General features: G+C 40.2%; 2 protein-coding genes across 5 annotated transcripts in view; one reads left to right on the top strand and one right to left on the bottom strand.

Moving 5' to 3' along the window:
- Nucleotides 1–5,777, top strand: part of CAT (catalase) — a 39,313-nt gene extending 33,536 nt beyond the window's left edge. Inside the window, exons 11-13 of the mRNA XM_007468074.1 lie at nucleotides 3,084–3,191; nucleotides 4,696–4,779; nucleotides 5,093–5,777. Of these exons, the coding sequence (XP_007468136.1) occupies nucleotides 3,084–3,191; nucleotides 4,696–4,779; nucleotides 5,093–5,158 (258 nt within the window). The 3' untranslated portion in view covers nucleotides 5,159–5,777. The remainder of the gene's footprint in view (nucleotides 1–3,083; nucleotides 3,192–4,695; nucleotides 4,780–5,092) is intronic.
- A 17,462-nt stretch (nucleotides 5,778–23,239) lies between these two features.
- ELF5 (E74 like ETS transcription factor 5) overlaps nucleotides 23,240–26,696 on the bottom strand; it is a 29,200-nt gene continuing 25,743 nt past the window's right edge. Inside the window, exons 5-7 of one of the 4 annotated variants that reach the window (XM_007468070.1) lie at nucleotides 26,202–26,270; nucleotides 24,190–24,385; nucleotides 23,240–23,757 (exon numbers count right to left, since the gene is read on the bottom strand). In XM_007468070.1, the coding sequence (XP_007468132.1) occupies nucleotides 23,661–23,757; nucleotides 24,190–24,385; nucleotides 26,202–26,270 (362 nt within the window). In that variant the 3' untranslated portion in view covers nucleotides 23,240–23,660. The remainder of the gene's footprint in view (nucleotides 23,758–24,189; nucleotides 24,386–26,201; nucleotides 26,271–26,696) is intronic. The other 3 variants (XM_007468069.1, XM_007468071.1, XM_007468072.1) reach the window with 3 other exon arrangements.

The following is a 26,696-nucleotide window of genomic DNA, read 5'->3' as shown; positions in this document are numbered from 1 at the left end:
ATCAGGCATACCCAACACATAAGACCTTATATCTGAAAAGCAAGAGGGGGATTAAAAAAAAAAAGGCAATAGAAACAAACCTACTGAAGATCCAGATAGTGGAATTGTCAGATATAGGTTTTAAAATAACTGCAAATAATATGTTCAGGAAAACAGAAAACAGTTGACAACATGGAGAATTTAATAAGAGAACTTGAATCTGTAAAAAAAGATTGGAAGGGACTTCCCTGGCGGTCCAGTGGTTAAGACTTTGTGCTTCCACTCTGGGGGCACAGGGTCCATCCCTGGTTGGGGAGCTAAGATCCTGCATGCCATGCAAGTGGTCAATAAAATAAAATTAAATTAAATTAAAAAGAAAAAGAATTGAATGGGCACTGAACTGGAAAATGCAACAACTAAAATTAAGCATTTAGTAAATGAGCTTAAAGGGAGATTAAACATGGCCAAAGAGAGGATTACTGAATTGGTGGATAGAGCAGTAGATGTTGTCAAGACTCAGTCATGAAGAGAGAACAAAAGAACTTCTCTTCATTATGAGAAAACAATTAGAGATGGAGAAGGCAAACCACAGAGTGGGAAAATATATTTGCGGTTCCTCTAACTAACAAGCAACTCATATACAGTACATGTAAAGAACTCCTGCAGAGCAATAAGAAAATGACAGACAAATGAATAGAAAAATGGGCAAAAGACTTGAACAGGCACTTCACAAAAGAAAATATCCAAATGACTGAAAAACACACAGAGAGTAGTTTATCTCCCTAGTCATTGGGGATATGCAAAATAAAACTAAAAAGAGATACCACTACATACACACCAGAATGACTAGACTGAAAAAGACTGTGGACCAAGTATTGTGAGAGTGAGAAACAACTCTAACTCTTACCGGAGTATAGATTGGTTCAGGTGTTTTTGGAGAACTGTTTGTCAATATCCACTGAAACTAAACATGTATGTGTCTTTTGACCTAGTAAGTGCACTCTTACATAGATTCTTTTATTTATTTATTTATTTATTTATTTATTTATTTATGGCTGTGTTGGGTCTTCATTTCTGTGCATGGGCTTTCTCTAGTTGTGGCAAGTGGGGGTCACTCTTCATCGCGGTGCGCAGGCCTCTCACCATCGCGGCCTCTGTCGTTGCGGAGCACAGGCTCCAGACGCGCAGGCTCAGTAATTGTGGCTCACGGGCCCAGTTGCTCCATGGCATGTGGGATCTTCCCAGACCAGGGCTCGAACCTGTGTCGTCTGCATTGGCAGGCAGATTCTCAACCACTGCGCCACCAGGGAAGCCCTTACATAGATTCTTGATAGAAATGTGTACACATGAGCAGCAGAAGACATGTACAGCACTGTTTATTCATATTACCCAATGTTCATCAACAAAAGCTTGGATAAATAAACCGTAGTATATTCCCACAGTGTACAGCAATGAAAATTAAAGAAGCATCCCAACAAACATTACCATAGATGAACCTTACAAACATGACATTGAGCAAAAGAACAAGAATATAGACTGTATGATTCCATTTGTGTACATTTGAAAGAGAAGTAAAAAACGTTTATAATATTAGAAGTCAAAAAAATTTGCCCTTGGGGAGGCAGTTGGAGAAAGGGGGTAATGACTGGGTGGGGGGGTATGGTAGGGGGATTTCTGGGGTGTGAGTGATGTTCTGTCTTGATCTGGGTGGTTGTGACACATTTGTGTCCACTGAAAAATCGTTGAACTTCACACTTACGTTTAGTACCCTTTACTGTAGGCATGTTACACTTAAAAAGAAAAAAATCATTCTCTAACTTTGTATAGACTAGTAAAAATGTCACTTTTCCTTTTAGAGGAATTTGGTCCTGCTCTTAAAGGTCTGTGGTAAAAGTGTTGGAGTGGGTAAAGCGCCTAGAGCCTGTGCTCTGTAATGAGAGAAGCCACCACAATGAGAAGACCCTGTCTCATTTCTCTAGTTGCGGCGAGCGGGGGCCACACTTCGCTGTGGTGCGCAGACTTCTTATTGCGGTGGCTTCTCTTGTTGCGGAGCACGGGCTTTAGGTGCATGGGCTTCAGTAGTTGTGGCTTGCGGGCTCTAGAGCGCAGGCTCAGTAGTTTTGACGCACGGGCTTAGTTGATCTGCGGCATGTGGGATCTTCCCAGACCAGGGCTTGAACTTGTGTCCCCTGCCTTGGCAGGCGGATTCTTAACCACTTTGCCACCAGGGAAGTCCCTTATATTTAGACTTTGCTCAGATTTTAAGAAATATTATTATATTCTGATATTTGATAACAGAAAAATTATGAATATTTGATATTTTATGAATTTGCTACTTTGGATAATTGGATATTTTTGGACTTTATAAACATTTGTAGAACAGTACATAGAGTAGTGCCTGGTGCGTTATAGTTACATGAGAAATAAGTATTTGCTCAATGAATGAATGAAAGAAATGTAGAATAGAATCATAGCCATAACTTAGAAATGGTTAATTTCAGAAATGAGCAGAGGCTGTTAGGACTCATATACTTAATACTAAGCTCTTACTTTTTATTTTAACTTCTTGATAGTCATTTTAGAGGTTAAACCCAATAATCTAAGCAAAATATCACTATTAACATCTGTCTTCTCCAAGAAATCTTGGCTTCTGAATAACTAAAGACCTAATTAATAGATTAGGGTGTTTTCCTCCTCTTTGGTTCTGGGTGAATTGAACAAAGGTTGTATTGCGTTAAGCTTACATTTAATGACGGTTTGCACATTCTGCACTTGTCAGTATTAAGGTGTGGTGGCATTTTTAATTGTAGGCAACACTGCCTTCTATTTATAAGAGCTTTATAAGCAGTGACTACAAAGGACATTATTAAAAAGAAGTTATGAGCTATTATCTTCCTGTTTTGCTTAAAATAAAATAAAAAGTGAGGAACTCAACACGTGACAGTTTCAACTATAATTTTAAATTATTCTTAAATTCTAAAACCTTTTTTCATTCTTATACCAATGAGAAATCTTGTATCTTCATTTCAAAAGTGGTGTTTGGGTGAGTTTTGTTGGTGCTAAAGTGGCTATTTGATTCCCCGCACTCTATTTTCAATGAGCAGGTGCGGGCTTTCTATTTGAACGTACTGAATGAGGAGCAGAGGAAACACCTGTGTGAGAACATAGCGGGCCATCTGAAAGATGCACAACTTTTTATCCAGAAGAAAGCGGTGAGTGATACTTTGTAAGCCAAAGGGTGACACCTGCTGGCAGGAGAAGAGAGTGCAGTTGTGTGAGAAAACCCTTCCAGGGAAGTGTCATTTCTATTTAACTTGAGCTAAGCAGACTTAAAAAAACTAGTATGAATCCCCAATCAACCTCTGATTCTTTTCTCTCTGTGTTTTACCTCCAGTATATATGCCATATCCATTTATCCTTAGCTCTTTGTCCAGTGTATAATAATTTAGTTGAGTTTAGGATGAATGGTCTCCTATGCTGTTCAATCTGACTGCAGCCAAGTTCTGTGTAAGAGAGTAATGTCCAATGTCAAAATGTGGGTCCTGCCACAATTTTGCTTAGACTTCAGGTGATAAGAAATACAGATTACATTTTTGTGATTTGAAGTCAGCCTGAGTACTTGATGTTATGATGCCTGACCCTCCTTCGGAAGCAACTAGAAACTTGCATGTTTTCTGGGGTCAGAACTGCGCTGCTTCCAAAGACTCAGGCTGAACTTTTGAGCTGAGGCACCAGGGTATTTCTGATGGTAGCTTGTTGTGCTGTGTGCTCTGCTGTGGTCTCCCGGCCTGCCGCAGGGGAGTTAGCCTCTTGTAGATTTAGGAACCCCGGCTATTTCTTTGTCTCTTGGTTGCCGCTTCTCTGTTCATGGGGGCAGCTGTCTGGGATGTGTTCTAAGGCTCGGAGATACGTACCAGCAGGCTGGGTGCTCTATCTGCAGGCAAGGTTCTATAACTGTGTTTCACCAGGGCGTGTATGAAAGATAACCCTTTAAGTCCCTGGGCGCTAATAGTTCGTGCTGTCTGGGGCAGAGAGCCTGACAGTCGCTCTGTGAGATAGGTGGGGCGGGTGTTTTCTCATCTCACTGATAAGAATGAATAAGACCCTTTGTAAGTAGAGAACTGGGCTTGAACCCTTGGCCTTCTCTCACATATGCTGAAGCTGCAAGGCCCCCTGTGGGTTCTTGATGCCCCCCACCTCAGGATCAGCCCACGGTCAGGAATTCCTGCTTGAAGTATGCTTAGTTGCCCAGCAGGGGCCAGTGTTTGTACATCTCACTTAAATTCAGGCAGTGTCTGGGCCTGTTTCTTAATGCAAATCGCTATAACTTTTTGCGTTCCTCCGAGGTCAGCTCTTTACCTGCTGTAAATGTAGCTCACCTCATAACGCGTTTTTCTCACGGTACTCTACGAGGTAGATTTAATCATCCCACTTATTTTTCTGGGGAGTGGATATGAACTGTATGAGGTAGATTTAGTTATCTCACTGATTTCATGAGGAGTGGGTACTGAAGCCCATATGAGTGACTTAGGCAAGGTTGCTCAGCCAGTATATGTCCAGGACGCAAGCCTTCCTCCGTGTTGGTAAATGCTGTGTGGTTTTGCCTCCCGTGGAAGCGGCCGTCCTCCCCTCTGGAGTCGACCCTGTGAGGCGGGCTCTGGGGACTGGTGTAGGGAGGGCTAGGCTAATGTTTACATTATTTTCACTTGGTTACAGGTTAAGAACTTCAGCGATGTCCATCCTGACTATGGGGCCCGCATCCAGGCTCTTTTGGACAAATACAACGCTGAGAAACCTAAGGTGAGCCCAGAGCATCCTGGCTGTGGCAGAGGGAGTGTCGTGGATAGGCATAGTTGGGTTTCCTTTTATGATGATTCTCCTCAGGGACAGCTATTCCGTTTCTTAAGCAGCTGTTCAGAATCTCATTTGAGATATAAAGAACTCACCTGGAAAGCACATGCTCCTCGTTTTAGCCCTGGGCAGTATAAGACAGTCTAAGGTGAACAAATTCTGAATGCTTATTTTCATTTGAACACAGATTAAAGCTAAGATAAATACTGAGTTGCTGCCCAAGTGAGTTAAGTAACCTGCTGGTCTTGGTCTTTCGAAACAGGGTGCGATTCACACCTATGTACATCCCGGGTCTCACTTGGCTGCAAGGGAGAAAGCTAATCTGTGAGGGTCGTCCGTCTGCTTATGAAGCAAAGCATAATGTTGACACACTTGCCCACTCATCGCTGGATGGAAGATTCTCCTGCGCTAGACATGCAAATGCAAGTTTATGTCTGTAAAAGGATAATCCCAGGTTTCTATAGCAAATAACGTAATAATGGCTTTTATTTTCCTAGGGGTAAATGAACATTAGAGCTTAACAATCATTTGAAAGAAATGTGTATTTGCTTTTGACAGCTGATTATTTACTTAAAATGACTAGAATGAAAGTTTCTAGCAGAAATACGATTTTATTTGATAAGAAAAAAATCTTGGTGAAATTAATATGGTTACATATCATCTCATGGCCTGTTATATAAAAATATGGCTGTAATTATATAAGAAGAAAAGATAAAGATAATCTACTCAGAAATTTAAATTTTTCTAAGTTCCTTATAGGAAGCACAATTTGGTGTCTTTTGAAAATAACTTCAGTACCATCATGGCTTAATGTTTATTCCTGCTTGGAATTGATCAGATTTTTTAAAACTTGGAATTACATTTATGCTAATATAGTATTGATTTTGCAACAGGCTGATCTGTAATTGCTTATCTTTTTACAATAAAATAATCTGTAAATAAAAATAGAAGACTGGTATTTGGTTTCTTTAGGCTCCATATATAACGTGGAATGTCTCGAGACTCTGAATCTGAGTGTCATCTGTTATCAGATACTTACCCTTATAATTGAAAATATCAACCTCACAAGGGTTGTATGTTATTTGTTTAAACCAATAGCCTTTAGACATAGCCTCTGAGATACAGGGGACCAGAACCTTATTCTATTGGGAAAACAGCAAATTTCCCAGCTTTGAAAATTGCTTAGATCTCTTGTTCATTAGCTCACTTCTTTATCTAATTATGAGTTTTAATTAAAAAAAATTTTTTTCCTTTTTCTCTTCCCAGTTTTATTGATATATAATTGGCATACAGCACTGTATAAATTTGACTCACATACATCATGAAATGATTATCACAATAAGTTTAGTTAATGGGAATGCCCTGGTGGTCCAGTGGTTAGGACCCAGTCCTCTCACTGCCAGGGGCCCAGGTTCGATCCCTGGTTGGGGAGCTAAGATTCCGCAAGCTGCGTGTTGCGGCCAAAAAAAAAAAAATAAGTTTAGTTAACATTAATCATCTCATATAGATACTGTACGACATTAAAGAACTGGAAAAGAGTTTTTTTCATGTGATGAGAACTCTTAGGATTTACTCTCTTAACAATTTTCATATGTAACACACAGTAGCCTTAATGATATTTATTGTACATGACATCTCTAGTACTTATTTATCTTATAACTAGAAGTTTGTACCTTTTGACTGCCTTTTTCCAGTTCCCCTCTCCCCTACCCCCACCTGATAGTAACCACAAATCTGATCTCTTTTTCTTTTTTTAAAATAATTAATTAATTTTGGCTGCATTGGGTCTTTGTTGCTGCATGCGGGCTTTCTCTAGTTGCGGTGAGTGGGGACTACTCTTCGTTGCTGTGTGTGAGCTCCTCATTGCCGTGGCTTCTCTTGTCGTGGAGCATGGGCTCTAGGCGCGTGGGCTTCAGTAGTTGTGGCACACGGGCTCAGCACTTGTGGCTCGCGGGCTCTAGAGTGCAGGCTCAGTAGCTGTGGTGCACGGGCTTAGGTGCTCTGCAGCATGTGGGATCTTTCCGGATCCCCTGCATTGGCAGGTGGATTCTTAACCACTGTGCCACCAGGGAAGTTCCTGATCTCTTTTTCTGAGTTTGTTGATGAAGTATAAATAACCTACAACACGGTGTTAGTTCCTGTTACACAACTTAGTGATTCAGTATTTCTGTACATTTAAAAATGATCACCACCCTAAGTCTGGTTATGATATGTATAATACCATACAACAATATTACATAGTTATTGACTATATTCCCCACACTGTACATTTCACACCTGTGACTCATTTATTTTGCAACTGGAAATTTGTACCTCTTAATCTCCCTCACCTATTTCTTTCCTCCCCCTACCACCCTCTCCTCTGGCAACTTTGTTATGATTGTTCGTTTTGGTTTTTAGATGCCACATGTAAATGAAATTGTGCAGAATTTGTCTTTCTCTGTCTGACTTATTTCACTTAGCATAATACCCTCTAGGTCCATCTGTGCTGTTGCAGATGGCAAGATGTTATTCTTTTTTATGATTGAGTAATACTCCATTATATATCACATCTTTTTATCCATTCGTCTGTTGATGGGCACTTAGGTTGTTTCCATATCTTGGCTATTGTAAATAATGCTGCAGTTAACATAGGGGTGTATATATCTTTTTGAATTAGTGTTTTTATTTTCTTCAGATAAATACACATGAGGGGAATTGCTAGATCCTATGGTAATCTTTTTAAAAAGTTTTGAGGAATCTCCATACCGTTTTCCATAGTGGCTGCACCAATTTGCATTCCCACCGACTGCACGAAGGTTCCCTTTTCTCCACATCCTTGCCAACACTTGTTATTTGTTGTCTTTTTGGCATTAGCCATGCTGACAAGTGTACCTCATTGTGGTTTGGATTTGAATTTCCCTGATAATTAGTGATATTGAGCATTTTTTCATGTGCCTGATGGCCATCTGTATGTCTTCTTTGGAAAAATGTCTATTCAGGTCCTCTGCTCATTTTTAAATCAAGTTGTTTGTTTTTTTGACATTGAGCTATGTAAGTTCTTTGTATATTTTGGATATTAACTGCTTATCAGATAGATCATTTGCAAATATCTTCTCCCATTGAGTAGGGCCTCTTTGTTTTGTTGATAGTTTCCTTAGCTGTGCAAAAACTTTTTAGTTTGATGTAGTCTCATTTTATTTATTATTGTTTTTGTTTCCCTTGCCTGAGGAGACAGATCCAAAAAAATACTACCGAAACCAATACCAAAGAGCTTACTGCCTGTTTTCTTCTAGAAGTTTTATGCTTTCAGGTCTTACATTTAACTCTTTAATCCATTTTGAATTTATTTTTACGCATGGTGTGAGAGAGTAGTCCAGTTTGATTCTTTGGCATGTAGCTGTCCAATTTTTCCAACACCATTTATTGAAGAGGCTGTGTTTTCCCCATTGTATGTTCTTACCTCCTTTTTTGTATATTAACTACCTGGATAGGTGTGGGTTCATTTCTGGGCTTCTGTTCTGTTCCATTGATCTATATGTCTGTTTTTGTGACATACTGTTTTGATTACTGTAGCTTCGTAGTATAGTTTGAAATCAGGGAGCATGGTGCTTCCAACTTTGTTCTTTCTCAAGATTGTTTTGGCTATTTGGGGTCTTTAGTGTTTCCACACGAATTTCAGAATTATTTGTCCTAGTTCTGTGAAGAACGCCATTGGTATTTTGATAGGGATTCCATTGAATTTATAGATTGCCTTGGGTAGTATAGTCATTTTAACAGTATTCTTCCAGTTCATGAATATGGTATATCTTTCCACCTGTTTGTGTTATCTTCAGTTTCTTTCATCAGTGTCTTATAGTTTTCTAAGCACAGGCTTTTTGTCTCCTTAGTTAGATTTATTCCTAGGTATTTTATTCTTTTTGATACAGCTGTAAATGGGATAGTTTTCTTAATTTCTCTTTCTGACAGTTTGTTGTTAGTGCATAGAAATGCGACATATTTCTGAACATTAATTTTGTATCCTGCAATTTTACTGAATTCATTGTAGTCTTATGATTATGAATTTTTAAAATAGGGCTCAGAACCTCAAGTTTTTTCATTTGTTTTTAACCCATATTTGCCTATCATGCTTGAAAATCAAGGGGAACACTTTAAAAATGAGTTCTGAATGCTAATTGAAAACATGTTTTCCTTGAAAATTCTTATTCCCTTCATCTGAGATCTTCAAAACCAGTTTGTGCTTACTCTTAGGAATCAGATCTTGGGCGTCAGGAAACCATTAGACACTAGTAGATACAAATTCTCAATCTTTTAGCTCAAACTCCTTTATTCTCCTGTCAGAACCCTCCTGCTTAAATTCCTCCTGTGTTTGAATATGCCTGGAAACTGTTATATTTATAGACATGGAAAATAAATTTATCCATTTGTACCCAATGGTGAATACTTTCAATATAGTAACTTTACTATATAGTTACATCTCTTTATTAAATATATAAGATGAAGTCATAAAAATTAATATACTTTGGTGATGGGAAGGAGGTTATTTATTTAAATATTGGTTATAAACACAGTGTTTTTGAGCTGATTTTCTGCTTTGTTCTATTCTGTAGTCTAAAAATAAGCTGGTAGTTAAATTACATGTATCTAACATGTTTCCATATGTAAAAATCTGCATGGAAGTGTCCCCGGTTCTACTCTGGAGACCTATTTTGTAATTTTCAAATATAAATACTGATGAAGTTAACTTTTCCACTTGGGTTTTACTTCCTGGGAGTAATGATATTACTTTTAAGTGACATTAAGATACACAGGACCCATGGTGATGGCTAGCTCATAATAACGGCAAAAGTGCAAGAATGCAAGAAAAAGGAAACCTGTTTTTCCTTTCTCAGGAAATCGGGATTGCAATTCAAATTGCACAAGTGCGTTTTCAAGCCTTTGTTCATATCATGCCCACTAATATTTCATTGGCCAAAGCAAGTCACATGGTTAAGCCCAAGTCAAAGGGTGAGGCAGTGCACTGTACCCACAGAGCCAATTGTGTGTGTGTGTGTGTGAACATATCTGGACAAGAACCTAATTTCCCATAGGCCTCCCCTCCCATCAGTTCTTCAGCACTAGTAGCAACTTCCCTTGGTCACCGCCCTCTTCTTGTCCTTGCTTCCCCTGTTTAGATTTTGTAATTACTCCAGAGCCCAGCCTTGGTAAACTAGGCCTCTCACTTATTCATTTCTTACACTGGAAATGACTGTGGCAGGAGCAAAACACAGCCCTACGAGTGGGCTTTTAAAAATTTGACCACGACCTCAAGTGGGCCCTCAGCACGCCTGGAAATCTGTCTTTCCTTCCTCAGTAAACTCTCCCACTCCCTCTGCTCCTAGTTCATCAAGGATAGGATAACTTCCTTATCTTTTCCTCCACCAAAGTCCTCCATCTTGCCAGCACTGACATCCACATGCTCTTTTTTCCTTCCTGTTGACACAGATGAGTTCGGTTCATATTGAAAGTTAGCCCCCTATACGTGCGCTGGTCCATGCCCTTCTGCCTGCTCTGGAATTCTGTATCATTCTTCTCAGAATGCAGACCTGCTCTTGTAGGTCTCCCTGAATCCTCTCTTGATCTCATAGGCCTCTCTTGTCCTTTGCCCCCTTTATTCTTCTCCCCAGTATCTATAAGAATTACCTTTACTTGCTATTTTCACTCTCTTCTGTCCTTTCTTGAACCTACAAGCAGACTGCCCTTGCCAAGGTCACCAGTGACTTCCATGCCACTAAAATCCAATGGTTCCATCCAGCAATCCCACTTCTGGGTATATCCCCAAAAGGAGTGGAAGCAGACACTTGAAGAGATATGTGTACAATGTGTAGCATTATTCACGAGGGCCAAAAGGTGAAAACAACTTAAGGGTCCATTGATGGATGAATGGAGAAACAAAATGTATATCCAGACAGTGGAATATTATTAAGCCTTAAAACGGAAGGAAATTCTGACACACACTACAACATGGATGAACCTTGAAGACATTATGCTAAGTGAAATGAGTCTGACACAGAAGGACAACTATGGTATGATTCTACTTCTGTGAGGTACCTAGAATAGTCAAATACACAAATACAGAAAGTAGAATGGTGGTTGCCAGGGGTGGGAGAAATGAGGAATTCTTATATAATGGGTGCAGAGTTTCACTTTGGGAAGATGGAAAAATTCTGGAGATGGATGGTGGTGATGGTTGCACAACAGCATAAATGTATATGCCACTGAACTGTACACTTAAAAATGGTTAAAGTGGTAAATTTTATGTATATTTTACCACACATCACACACACACACACACACACACACACACACACATAAAGCCCAATGGTCCATTCTCATGCTCACCTTGCTTGGCCTCTTAGCAGTGTTTAAAACACTTGCTCATTGGCACCTTTTTTTTTAAAAAAAAACAACCCAGCTTTTTTTTGAGATAGAATTCACATACCATAAAATTCACCCATTTAAAGTGTATAATTCAGTGGTTTTTAGTATAGGCACAGAGTTGTGCAGTCAACACCACAATAAATTTTAGAACATCTCTGTCACCCCCCAAAAAACCTTGTACCCATTAGCAGCACTCACCATTCCCCCAACTTAATCTTGCCCTGCAACCCTTGGCCATCACGAATCTGTCTATAGATTTGCCTACGTTACACATTTTATTTAAATGGACTCATACAACATGTGATCTTTTGTGACTGGCTTCTTTCACTTAGTATAATGTTGTCAAGATTCTTACACGTTGTATCATGGATCAGTACTTCCTTTTATTGCCAAATAATATTCCACCGTATGAATAAGCTTTTTTATTGATCCATTCATCAGTTGGTAGATATTTGGGTTGTTTCTACTTTTTCGGCTATTGTGAATAATGCTGCTATGAATATCTGTGTACGTGTTTTTGTGTGGACATGTCTTTTCATTTCTCGCATTCTCCCCTTCTTAAAATGCATTTTCACTCGTCTTCTGGCACACCACTCTCTAAAAATCGACTCCTGGTGTTTTAAAATCTACTACTCTTCTAAAATGAGGGCTTGGTCTGGGCTTATAGAAACACTGAGAGATTACCTTGTTGCTTTCAAATTCAATGTAGAATTTCAGTTTAAAAACATTAATTTTTTCCTTTCCCATATAAAGGGGCATCAGTCTAATTTGTAATCTCTGCTACAGAAATGAGTTTTAAGAATTTCTTAGCACTTGCTATTCTGAAAGAAAAACAATGGGCAAACTGCTTGGCCATGTCTTTGCCTCTTAGTTCATGATAAAGGCAAAGGGCCAAATTCTGTTTTCAATGATCTGATAAGACAAATTGAAGGCTTTAAAATCCTTATCAGAGTTTTAAAGATGTGAAAGGTTAGTGGAGGTGAACTCAAAAAGTTACGTATACTTTTTTTTTTTTTTTTTTTTTTTGCGGTACGCGGGCCTCTCACTGTTGTGGCCTCTCCTGCTGCGGAGCACAGGCTCTGGACACACGGGCTCAGCGGGCATGGCTCACGGGCCCAGCTGCTCCGTGGCATGTGGGATCTTCCCGGACCGGGGCACGAACCCGTGTCCCCTGCATCGGCAGGCGGACTCTCAACCACTGCGCCACCAGGAAGCCCTACCTTTGAGTTTTGAAAATTTTAATCAATCACATGTGGAAAGCTATGACATGTGGAGACTATGACACTCTTTGCAAAGGAAATACTTATTCTCTCATTTGACTGTTAAGTGAATTTTGCATTGTCGTTTTTATTTTTGTTTTGCTTTGTTATTCTTTGCTTAAAGTATGGTATTTTAAATTGTCCTTGTATTTTCTGCTCTTGAATGAATTGCATTATGAAACTATATGTTTAAGTAAAACTCACATTTTAAAGAGTACAGTGGGTTGAATGATGGTCCCTAAAAGAATATGTCCATGTCCTAACTTCAGGAAGCTGTGAAGGTGACTTTATTTGGAAAAAAGTTTTTTGCAAGTGTCTCCAGATGAGATCATCTGGGATGATCAAAGATCAGTGTGCTTCTAAGAGACCAAAGGGGAGGAGGAGGGGCAGCTCATATGAAGATTGAGGCCGAGGTTGGAATTTTACAGCCACAAGCTAAGGAGCACCTGAAGTCTCCAGAAGCTAGAAGAAGCAGGAAGGATTCTTCCCTAGAGCCTATGGCGGGAGCGTGGCCCTGGAATACCTTGATTTTGGACTCAGCCTCCAGAATTGTGAGAATGAATTTCCACTGTTTTAAGCCACCAAATTTGGTGACTTGGGCAGCCCTGGAAACTCATAGAAAGACGATGCTAGTTTAATGGTTTTATAAAATGAAAACTTTTTGAGTAGCAGAGGGATTAATTTTTTTGTTCTCTGAATCGCCTGATGCCCCTCTCTGGGTGGGGGGCAGCTTCTCTTAGGTAGTGAGTGACTCCTCATTACCGTCCACTGCTGCCTGCCCTGCCCCCACCTCAGTCCCTGCCATCCCCTGGAACTTCTTGGTTCTGGTTCTTCACTGCCAAGCTCGTTGCCTGAAAGCTCCCAGGTCCCCTCCTGTTAGCTAATTTCCAGTTTCCTGGACAGTCTCTTCTTTCTGCTGGACCGTGAGCTTTGACCCAGTCCATCAACATGGCACTTCCCTCTTCACCTGGCCAGGACAGGGGTCCCAATTTCAAAATGTAGAAGCATTCTGGATGCATGAAAAACAAAAACAAAAAACCCCAAACAGAAAGTAATTGGTGCAGCCACTGTGGAAAGCAATATGGAAGTTTCCCAAAAAAACAAAAAATAGAACTACCATGTGACCCAGCAATTCCACTCCTACGTATAGATCTGAAAAAAACCAAAACGGTAATTCAAAAAGATACATGTGGTGGGCGGAGTCAAGATGGTGGACTAGGAGGACGCGGAATTCGCGTCTCCTCACAAGTAGGGCACCTACCAGGCACTGGTGGGGGACCACGGACACCTAAGGGGATGGGAGGAACCCCCATGACCACGCAGGACGTGGGGCGCGGGGGGAGTGAAGGGGGAGGAGAAGTGGAGGCGGGACGGGACTGGAGCCCCTGAGGGGCGGCTGGGGCAGGGGAAGGGATCCCACGCCCGAAGGGGGAGATTGGGGACCATTGGGAGGACAGAGGATCAAAAGGGAGCGTGGCCAGGTTTCCCCTGCCCACTTGGGTCCCCAGGAACCTGCTGAGATCCCGGGCCTGATGCTCTGCCCACCTAGGCCCCCTCCAGCTATGCCGGTCCTGAGGGAGTGGGAGGGAGGGAAGGGGGAGCAAAGGTAAAGGCTGGACCTACGGGACCGTATCCCTGAGGGGTGGCTGGGGGAGGGGAGGAGTTCCTACACCCAGCAGGACCCACCCACAGTTAGGGGTCCAGCAGGGATGGGGGAGACCCTGGGGGAGACGGTGGGGGAGGGGCACAACGGAACAGGACCAGGGCTTTCCCTGTCCACTTAGGCACCGGGAAGCCGGTTGGGCTCCCAGGCCTAATCCTCTGCGCTCGGAGCCTCCCTGCTGCCATGCAGAGCCCAGGCCCCACCCCACACCCCCAGCCAGGGCCCCACCTCTACTCTCGGAGACCCTCTCTGAGACCCCCTCCAATACAATGGGCCTAACCCCTACCACACACACTCACTCAGGGCCTCACCTCCAAACTCCACACTCCAGAGGACCCCCTTTCCACGTGCTGCCTCTCCCCTTCTGCACAGGTCCTAAGCAGAGGCCCCGCCACATGCTCAGACGTCACCCCCCACTCGCCTAGGTCCCGCCCCACCCTAAACCCCACCCCTGCCTAAGTTCCCCTTCCACCTAAACTCTGCCTGCAAGGCTTTTTTTTTTTCCTCTTTTACATTGGGGTTCTGTTTTACATTGTTGTTGACTCATTTATATTTTTATTTTTCCTAATCTTTATTTTTCTAATTTTATTTTAGTCTTTATACTTTGTTATTGTTCTCTCCTTTTGTTTCCTCTGTACCCCTCCCCCCCCTTTTTTTCTTTTCTCTATTGTGGTTTTATTTTACCTTGCAGTTGTTTCAATTGTATTTTTATTTTTCCTAATATATTTTTTATCTTTCTAATTTTATTTTGTTTTTTATTCTTTGATATTGTACTGCTCCTCGTTTTCTTTCTTTCCTTTTTTTTTTGTGCCACACTGTGCAGATTGCAGGATCTTGGTTCCCAGGCTGGAGGTCAAGCCTGTGCTCCTGTGGTGGGAGCTCCAAGTCCAAACCGCTGGACTAACAAAGAACCTCAGACCCCAGGGAATATTAATTGGAGTGAGACCTCCTGAAGGTCCTAATCTCAGCACCAAGACCCAGCTCTATCCAACTGCCTGCAAACTCCAGTGCTGGATGCCTCAGGCCAAATAGACAACGAATCATCCCAAACTGAGGAGGTGGACTTTGGGAGCAACTGTAGACTTGGGGTTTGCTGCATGCGACTGACTGGTTTCAGGTTTTACGTTTATCTTAGTTTAGTATTTAGAGTTTATTATCATTGGTAGATTTCTTTATTGATTTGCTTGCTCTCTTCTTTTTTTTATATATATACATTTTTTTTCCTTTTTCTCTTTTTCTGAGTGGGTATGTGTATGCGTCTTTGTGTGATTTTGTCTGTGTAGCTTTGCTTTTACCATTTGCCCTAGGGTCTGCCTGCCTGTTTTTTGTTTTTTCTTTTTTTATTACTTTAAATTTTTTAATTTTTAATAATTTAAAAAAATAGTTTTACTTTAATAACTTTATTTTATTTTTTTCTTTATCTTTTTCTTTTTTCCTCCCTTTTCTTCTGAGCTGTGTGGTTGACAGGGTCTTGGTGCTCTGGCAGGGTGTCAGGCCTGTGCCTCTGAGGTGGGAGAGCTAAGCTCATGACATTGGTCCACCAGAGACCTTCTGGCTCCATGTAGTATCAAACAGCGAAAGCTCTCCCAGAGATTTCCAGCTCAACACTAAGACCCAGCTCCACTCAACGACCAGCAAGCTACAGTGCTGGACACCCTATGCCAAACAACTAGCAAGACAGGAACACAACCCCACCCATTAGCAGGGATGTTGCTTAAAATCATAATAAGGTCACAGGCAGCCCAAAACGCACCACTGGACGTGGTCCTGCACACCAGAAAGACAACATCCAGCCTCATCCACCAGAACACAGGCACTAGTCCCCTCCACCAGGAAGCCTACATAACCCACTGAAACAACCTTAGCCACTGGGAGCAGACACCAAAAACAATGGAAACTACAAACCTGCAGCCTGTGAAAAGGAGACCCCAAGCACAGTAAGTTAAGCAAAATGAGAAGACAGAGAAGCACACAGCAGATGAAGGAGCAAGGTAAAAACCCACCAGACCAAACAAACGAAGAGGAAATAGGCAGTCTACCCGAACAAAGAATTCAGAGTAATGATAGTAAATAAGATCCAAAATCTTGGAAATAGAATGGAGAAAATACAAGAAACAAGGACCTAGAAGAACTAAAGAGCAAACAAACAATGGTGAACAACACAATAAATGAAATTTTAAATTCTCTAGAAGAAATCAATAGCAGAATAACTGAGGCAGAAGAATGATTAAGTGACCTGGAAGATAAAATAGTGGAAATAGCTACCACAGAGAAAAATAAAGAAAAAAGAATGAAAAGAATTGAGGACAGTCTCAGAGACCTCTGGGACAACATTAAATGCACCAACATTCGAATTATAGGGGTCCCAGAAGAAGAAGAGAAAAAGAAAGGGACTGAGAAAATATTTGAAAAGATTATAGTTGAAAACTTCCCTAACATGGGAAAGGAAATAGTCAAGTCTAGGAAGCGCAGAGAGTCCCATACAGGATAAATCTAAGGAGAAACATGCCAAGACACATATTAATCAAACTATCAAAAATTAAATTCAATGAAAAAATATTAAAAGCAGAAAGGGAAAAATAACAAATAACATACAAGGGAATAACCATAAGGTTAACAGCTGATCTTTCAGCAGAAACTCTACAAGCCAGAAGGGAGTGGCAGGACATATTTAAAGTGATGAAAGGGAAAAACCTACAACCAAGATTACTCTACCCAGCAAGGATCTCATTCAGATTTGATGGAGAAGTCAAAAGCTTTTCAGACAAGCAAAAGCTAAGAGAATTCTGCACCACCAAACCAGCTTTACAACAAATGCTAAAGGAACTTCTCTAGGCAGGAAAGACAAGAGAAGGAAAAGACCTACAATAACAAACCCAAAACAATTAAGAAAATGGTAATAGGAACATACATATCGATAATTGCTTAAATGTAAATGGATTAAATGCTCCAACCAAAAGACATAGACTGGCTGAAAGGATACAAAAATAAGACCTGTACATATGCTGTCTACAAGAAGACCTAGGGACACATACAGACTGAAAGTGAGGGGATGGAAAAAGATATTCCATGCAAATGGAAATCAAAAGAAAGCTGGAGTTGTGACCACCTAGAGGGGTGGGATAGGGAGGGAGATGCAAGAGGGAAGAGACATGGGGATATATGTATATGTATAACTGATTCACTTTGTTATAAAGCAGAAACTAACACACCATTGTAAAGCAATTATACTCCAATAAAGATGTTAAAAGAAAAAAGAAAGCTGGAGTAGCAATTCTTATATCAGACAAAATAGACTTTAAAACAAAGACTATTACAAGAGACAAAGAAGGGCACTACATTATGATCAAGGGATCAATCCAAGAAGAAGACATAACAATTGAAAATATTTATGTACCCAACATAGGAGCACCTCAATACATAAGACAAATGCTAACAGCCATAAAAGGGGAAATCAACAGTAACACAATCATAGTAGGGGACTTTAACACCCCACTTTCACCAATGGACAAATCATCCAAAATGAAAATAAATAAAGAAACACAAGCTTTAAATGACACATTAAACAAGATGGACTTAATTGATATATATAGGACATTCCATCCAAAAACAGCAGAATACACTTTCAAGTGTGCATGGAACATCCTCAAGGATAGACCATATCTTGGGTCACAAATCGAGCCTTGGTAAATGTAAGAAAATTTAAATCTTATCAAGTATCTTTTCCGACCACAACGCTATGAGACTAGATATCAATTACAGGAAACAAAAAACTGTAAAAAATACACATGGAGGCTAAACTATACACTATTAAATAACAAAGAGATCACCGAAGAAATTAAAGATGAAATCAAAAAATACCTAGAAAGAAATGACAATGAAAACACGATGACACAAACCCTATGGGATGCAGCAAAAGCAGTTCTAAGAGGGAAGTTTATAGCAATACAATCCTACCTCAAGAAACAAGAAACATCTCAAATAAACAACCTAACCTTACACCTAAAGCAATTAGAGAAAGAAGAACAAAAAATTCCCAAAGTTAGCAGAAGGAAGGAAATCATAAAGATGAGATCAGAAATAAATGAAAAAGAAATGAAGGAAACGATAGCAAAGATCAATAAAACTAAAAGCTGGTTCTTTGAGAAGATAAACAAAATTGATAAACCATTAGTCAGACTCATCAAGAAAAAAAGGTAGAAGATTCAAATCAACAGAATTAGAAATGAAAAAGGAGAAGTAACAACTGACACTGCAGAAATACTAAGGGTCATGAGAGATTATTACAAGCAACTCTATGTCAGTAATATGGACAACCTGGAAGAAATGGACAAATTCTTAGAAAAGTACAACCTTCTGAGACTGAACCAGGAAGAAATAGAAAATATAAACAGACCAAACACAAGCACTGAAATTGAAACTGTGATTAAAAACCTTCCAACAAACGAAAGCCCAGGACCAGATGGCTTCACAGGTGAATTCTATCAAACATTTAGAGAAAAGCTAACACTGATCCTTCTCAAACTCTTCCAAAATATAACAGAGGGAGGAATACTCCCAAACTCATTCTATGAGGCCACCATCACCCTGATACCAAAACCAGACAAAGATGTCACAAAAAAAGAAAACTACAGGCCAATATTACTGATGAATGTAGATGCAAAAATCCTCAACAAAATACTAACAAACAGAATCCAACAGCGCATCAAACACCATGATCAAGTGGGGTTTATCCCAGGAATGCAAGGATTCTTCAATATATGCAAATCAATCAATGTGATACACCATATTAACAAACTGAAGGATAAAAACCATATGATAACCTCAATAAATGCAGAAAAAGCTTTCGACAAAATTCAACACTCAATTATGATAAAAAATTCTCCAGAAAGTAGGTATAGCGGGAACCTACCTCAACATAATAAAGGCCATATATGACAAACCCACAGCAAACATCATTCTCAATGGTGAAAAACTGAAACCATTTCCTCTAAGATCAGGAACAAGACAAGGTTACCCACTCTCACCACTATTATTCAACATAGTTTTGGAAGTTTTAGCCACAGCAATCAGAGAAGAAAAAGAAATAAAAGGAATCCAAATCAGAAAAGAAGAAATAAAATTGTCACTGTTTGCAGATGACATGATACTATACATAGACAATACTAAAGATGCTACCAGAAAACTACTAGAGCTAATCAATGAATTTGGTAGAGTAGCAGGATACAAAATTAATGTACAGAAATCTCTTGCATTCCTATACATTAATGATGAAAATCTGAAAGAGAAATAAGGAAATGCTCCCATTTACCATTGCAACAAAAAGAATAAAATACCTAGGGATAAACTTACCTAAGGAGACAAAAAACCTGTATGCAGAAAACTATAAGACACTGATGAAAGAAATTAAAGATGATACAAACAGATGGAGAGATATACCATGTTCCTGGATTGGAAGAATCAACATTGTGAAAATGACTCTACTACCCAAAGCAATCTACAGATTCAATGCAATCCCTATCAAACTACAAATGTCAGTTTTCACAGAACCAGAACAAAAAATTTCACAATTTGTATGTAAACACAAAAGACCACGAATAGCCAAAGTGATCTTGAGAAAGAAAAACAGAGCTGGAGGAAATCAGGCACCCTGACTTCAAACTATACTACAAAGCTACAGTGATCAAGACAGTATGGTACTGGCACAAGAACAGAAATATAGATAATTGGAACCGGATAGAAAGCCCAGAGATAAACCCATGCACCTATGGCCACCTTATCTTTGATAAAGGTGGCAAGAGTATACAATGGAGAAAAGACATCCTCTTCAATAAGTGATGCTGGGAAAACTGGACAGCTGCATGTAAAAGAATGAAATTAGAACACTCCCTAACACCATACACAAAAATAAACTCAAAATGGATTAAAAACCTAAATGTAAGGCCAGACACTATCAAACTCTTAGAGGAAAACATAGGCAGAACACTCTATGACATAAATCACAGCATCCTTTATGACCCACCTCCTAGAGGAATGGAAATAAAAACTAAAATAAACAAATGGCACCTAATGAAACTTAAAAGCTCTTGCACAGCAAAGGAAACCATAAACAAGACGAAAAGACAACCCTCAGAATGAGAGAAAATATTTGCAAATGAAGCAACTGACAAAGGATTAATCTCCAAAATATACAAGCAGCACATGAAGCTCAATAGCAAAAAAATAAACCAACCCAATCAAAAAATGGGCAGAAGACCTAAATAGACATTTCTACAAAGAAGATATACAGATTGCCAACAAACACATGAAAGGATGCTCAACATCACCAAGCATTAGAGAAATGCAAATCAAAACTACAATGAGGTATCACTTCACATCAGTCAGAATGGCCATCATCAAAAAATCTACAATCAGTGAATGCTGGAGAGGGTGTGGAGAAAAGGGAACCCTCTTGCACTGTTGGTGGGAATGTAAATTGATACAGCCACTATGGAGAACAGTATGGAGGTTCCTTACAAAACTAAAACTAGAACTACCATATGACCCAGCAATCCCATTACTGGGCATATACCCTGAGAAAACCATAATTCAAAAAGAGTCATGTAACACAATGTTCATTGCAGCACTACTTACAATAGCCAGGACATGGAAGCAACCTAAGTATCCATTGACAGATGAATGGATAAAGAAGTTGTGGCACATATATACAATGGAATATTACTCAGCCATAAAAAGAAAGGAAATTGAGTTATTTGTAGTGAGGTGGATGGACCTAGATTCTATCATACGAGTGAAGTAAGTCAGAAAGAGAAAAAAATACTGTATGCTAACACATATATATGGAATCTAAAAATAGAATGGTTCTGAGGAACCTAAGGGCAGGACAAGAATAAAGACACAGACGTCTAGAATGGACTTGAGGACACGCGTAGGGGGAAGGGTAAGCTGGGACGAAGTGAGAGAGTGGTATAGACATATATACACTACCAAATGTAAAATAGATAGCTAGTAGGAAGCAGCTGCATAGCACAGGGAGATCAGCTCGGTGCTTTGTGACCACCTAGAGGGGTGGGATAAATAGGGTGGGAGGGAGATGCAAGAAGGAGGGTATATGGGGATATATGTATGCATATAGCTGATTCACTTTGTTATACAGCAGAAACTAACACAACCTCGTAAAGCAATTATACTCCAATAAAGATGTTAAAAAAAAAAGATACATGCACCGCAATGTTCAAAGAAGCATTATTTACAATTGCCAAGATATGGAAGCAACCTAAGTGTCCATCGACAGACAAATGGATAAAGAATATGTGGTACATATATACAATGGAATATTAGCCATAAAAGAGAATGAAATTTTGCCATTAGCAGCCACATGGATGGACTTGGAGGTCATTATCCTTAGTGATATAAGTCAGAGAACAACAAATACTGTATGATATCCTTATATGTGGAATCTAAAAAATACAACCAACTGGTGAATATAACTAAAAAGAAGCAGACTCAGAGATATGGAAAACAAACTAGTGGTTGCTGGTGGGGGAGGGGCAAGATAGGGATGGGGGAGGGGAAGGCACACACTATTGGGTGTAAAATAGGCCACAAGGATGTACTGTACAGTATGGGGAATATAGCCAATAGTTTGTAATAACTGTAAATGGAGTGTAACCTTTAAAAATTGTATTAAAAAGAAAAAAAAAAAAACCCTCAAACCAACCACAACAGTACAAGAACAAAGTTCAGCGTCTGAGGCAGCATGAAGTGGTGACCAAATGCTCTTCCACTCAGGTCCAGGAAATTACTGTGACAGGCACTGAGAAACTAGTGGTACCAGATGTGATTTTCAAAAAGAAATTGGTAATCTGGATTTGTCTGTAACTCTCCTGATTTTTAAATAAGGCAACTAATTCAAAATAAGAAACAAAACAAAACCTCAAAACACAAGCAAAAAAAAAATGTGTGTGTGTGTGTGTGTGCACACCAAACAAAAACATAGCTGTAGGACCCACTGGACCATGCCTTCCATCTTGTGAGGGGACCTCTGTCTTAGGATAGAAAGGTTGTGGGGAGGATCACTTCATATATTTCTTGCATCTTTTGGGGCTCTCTGGGAATCTCCATCTCCTAAATGCTAGGAAATTGAAGGGTCATCAAAGGTTTTGTAGGTTGTCAATGTTTGCTGAGTCGGCCTTGCTAAATTGAACAACATGGAGACAGTGTAACATGTTAAATATTTTATTCACATTGTTTACAAACTGTATCCACCTGGAAAACACATGAATCTAAAAAATAGACTATTTTACAGTCATTCACATTTTTTAAAAACAAGTTACTTTTGACGTGAAACTCTAAGATGGAGGCCCTCAGCCTGTATTGTCGTTCAGTGCCTCATCACATGAGGCTTCCTGCTCTGGGGAAGGAGTTCTAGGGGCAGTCCACCCAGCTGGAGGTCACTAATGGCTCACCTACCAGTGACTGATGAGAAAATGTCAGTGCATACTTTAACTTGTGAACATTCACTGGTGTAAATCCAACGTCGCTAATTTTGTCAAGGAAATATGCATTTTAGAGCTTGCGTACTCATCGGGTGGGAAGACAAAACGAGAGGCTCATAAGTTAATTGGCCATTACAGAACCATCAAGACATTCCCAGTTCTATAAAGGTGTAACGTCTTGCCCATAGACAGAATCAATGAATTACGATTTTATTATGTTGAGAACTTGAATCATAGAAACAGGTGATTTGGAAATTGATGTAAGCGTCTGTCGACTCTTTGCACATCTGATACCTCCCACCTAGGAGAAGAGGGGGAATACACTCAGCAAGAATTAAGAATGTGCCTAATTTTGTGTTACTCCAGAAGGATGGCCATGGGAGTTTTGCTGAGTGGCTAAAAAGATGTTCTGCTTAAGAAACTCGCTATTAACCTATGCTAAATCCAATTATGTACCAGCTTGATGGCTTAGCTCCTTTACTAATTAAGAAATTTTCTATGGAATTTGACTTTAACAATTTAAAATCTATAGTATGTTTGTCTTACCCACATCTCACCCCGTCCTACTATATTAACTACAAACTAATCACTTTTTTTTGCTTTGTGAGCTGCCACAGTTAACTATGTGAAAACTTTTGAGCCTTTGGAATGGGAGCACCGGATGAGCCTCTTATGGCAGAATTGGATCCTTTTTCTCTGAGCAGCAGCAATGGCACAGGGCATTGTGGTTCTGCAACTCTTCATTAGGGAAGTGATGTTTGATCCGGGTACCACAAAAGATCATCCCCTCCTCCCCTCGGGTAAAAAAAAAAAAAAAAAGGAATTTCTTAAGGGTTGCTGTCATCACCCCCAAGTAGACAACAACAACTCTGAATCCAAATGTAAGCTGAGATGTGGAGAAATTTTATCAGCACGTTTGCAGGCTTTTAAAAAAGTGAACTTTCAAGGTCTATTGCAATCTATTGTTTTAAAAGACAGAAATCCATAAAATGAGCTTGATGATGGAGGAGGTCATAGCTTGTCTTCCTGCCACCCGTGTGCATTTTTTCCAAATTTGTATACTAATCTTCGGTCGACCCGTTCCAGAATTCCTGTTTTATAGTAGTACCTGTGAAAGACAGCAGAAAAGGGACGTGAGGAGGGTTCATACCCTGGGAAAGCAACAGTGCATAAACACGTTCCTCTTTCCTCTCAGGTGACAGGCTGGTCTTTGGTTACCCTGGTATTTTCACACCCTCTTATCAACTTACACTTAAACCTTTCCCAGTCATCTTGAAGAGCGAACCTCACCACATCTGGTTCAAAACGTGTGTGTGTGTGTGTGTGTGTGTGTGTGTGTGTGCGTGTGTGTGTGCGTGTGTGTGTATCTGATAGCCTGGCTTCAGAGTGATCCCCGGGGAACACTGCCAAGGATGGAAAGGACGGCGTGTCAGTTTACAAACCCTAATCCCACCTGTACCTAAGAGCCGAAGTGTTGTCTCATGACACTTTTTATATAACTCTGCCTGAAGGCTCACGACATTTCGTGCTGTTCACTTACCTCAGAGCTCTGCTCAACTTTTCATACGTCATTCTGTCATTTCTCTTCCTTTGTCCCCACATCTTTGCCAGGCCTTCTGATTTAACTACCCGAAAAATACCTTGTTCCCTATCTTCCCATTCCAGAATGCCACAGTTTTCCTCAGGAGATAGAAGCAGGTCTCTCACAAATTCCCATAGGTGAGAGCTCTGGAGGCCTTTAGGGAAGGAAAAAAAGTTAGCTAAAAACTAAAACAGAAAAATAGAAGAGTTGTACAACTTCTCATGAACCCGTGAGAAATGCTCCTTCATGGTTATTTCCCGAAGTGAAGACCGAGCGCTCTACTTGGAACCATACCTAGCACACAGAGAGACATCCTATTTACATCGACCAGCAACACTGGCTCACGAACTTTCCCTGCTCTATGGAACTACCAACTAATTCTATGGAATTAATGAAATGACAGTCGAATGATGTTTCCGTTCTTCTTTCTGAAAAGCAGAGAGATCCCATAGCTACAACTGTCTGGCTGGACTAATCCTACAATTATGTTTTGCATGAAAAACTGGTATTTCTCTTGTTCCATTGTATCATAGTTAAGATTTGCTCTGGAGCCTGACTGGCTGGGTTTGGGTCCTGAATTCACCTCTTCTAGCTCTGTAACCAAATCTCTCTAGTTATCTTCTCTCTAAAATGGGCTGGTAAGTGATAAATGGAATATTTATAAATGGAATGGAATATTTACAAATGGAATATTTCCTGCCATATCAATAAACAAAAGATGGCACAGTCATCAATGATTGCAACCCTCCAATGTGAGCCGGTGAGCCCTGAGGTGACTCAGGGCTGAAAAGGATCCCTGCCATCAGGATCCCTGCCATCAGCAGCCATCAGACTGCAGCCACTCCCTGCGGTGAGCCCTGAGGAAACTCAGGATGTGAAAATACAGGATACTGGCTCCAGATAGTTGAGATGCATATCAAAGGAATGATTTCACTGAGTCCAGACTCTGGCATCTTCCCATACCTAGAAAAGCGTTGAATTCCTTAAGCTGAGACATTTGGTTGTCTTTAATTAACAATAATCTTTTTGACAGACTCTAGGTCCATCCACCTCACTACAAATAACTCAATTTCATTTCTTTTTATGGCTAATATTCCATTGTATATATGTGTCACATCTTCTTTACCCACTCATCTGTCGATGGACACTTAGGTTGCTTCCATGTCCTGGCTATTGTAAATAAAGCTGCAATAAACATTGTGGTACATGACTCTTTTTGACTTATGGTTTTCTCAGGGGATATGCCCAGTAATAAAGCAGAAACTAACACACCATTGTAAAGCAATTATACTGCAATGAAGATGTTAGAAAAACAAAAAACAAAAATCAATAATCTTCTGACGTTCCGATTACCTGCTCTTTGCTGCAAAACTCCTGTATCTCCTGGCTCCTTCCCTCGCCTCCTTGGGGCAGTTTCTCAGTTACCTGAACTGCTGTCTCCCGGGCTGCAGTCCTCATTTTGCCCCCCAAAAACTTAACTCGCAACTCCCATGTTGTGCATTTTTTTAAGTCAACATAAGAGTACCTACCTCATAGCACAGGTTAGAGGATTATGATTTAATACATGTTAAATGGCTAGAACCAAGCCCAGCAGGCTCGACCCTGTCCTGGGTAGAACTTAGTTCTGGGAAAGCTAACAGAATTGCCAACTCATGGGGTTTCTTTAGTATCATCCCTGAGTACTTCAGTGAGAAGGATTCACAGTAGACCAGGAGAAACAAACCCTTATTCAGAAATTTAACATGGTTAGAACATTACTTTAATTCTCCTAATACCATTTCTAAGTCAAAAGAAAGAAATTGGATTTTGATAACATTTATAACGGTAATCATCAATTTCTCTGCTATGTTCTTTGGGAAATAACGGGACTAACTCAAACACTGAGTCTCAAAGCTTATTAAAGTAGATTACTTTGTCTCATGAATGGTTTTAAGAAATTACCAATGACAGATGGCATCTCTTACACTTACTTGTTCGACTATGACTGTGACAGTCTTGACTTTTGATGCCACTTGTTTTCAAGCAACTGGAAACAGCGTCTGCAACAGAGTGATTTACAGCTGTAGGAAGGAAGCTGGAGGCCACATTCCGACCTCAAATCACACCAAATGAGCAACTATTAATTGAACACCTTTGTGGTAGGAGACAGCATGTTGGGCTCTTTGGGAATAATTAGTAGGTTTAAGGAGCGTTTGTATTCAACACTGGGGCCCTACTGTGTGCCAGGTTCCGGACTCTGAGCTGGAGATAGAAAGTGAACAACACAGACTTGGTCCCTGCTCACCTGGAGGTTAAGGACTATTGGGCAAGGAAAACACAAGTGAAACACAAATCGCCATTGTGTTAAGTGTTATGAAAGAAGGAGGCCTTAGATAGAGAACGAGGTAGAGGAAAGCACCTGCTGTAGATGGGGTGGCCAAGGGCGAGTCTCCCGGAAGGGAGACACTCACGCTGATGTCAGGAGG

The sequence above is a fragment of the Lipotes vexillifer genome, unplaced genomic scaffold, assembly GCF_000442215.2.
Source record: "Lipotes vexillifer unplaced genomic scaffold, Lipotes_vexillifer_v1.1 scaffold451, whole genome shotgun sequence".
Classification (NCBI taxonomy): Eukaryota; Metazoa; Chordata; class Mammalia; order Artiodactyla; family Lipotidae; genus Lipotes; species Lipotes vexillifer.
The sequence above is the reverse complement of the archived record's forward strand: the minus strand, read 5'-3'. Positions and strand labels throughout refer to the sequence as shown.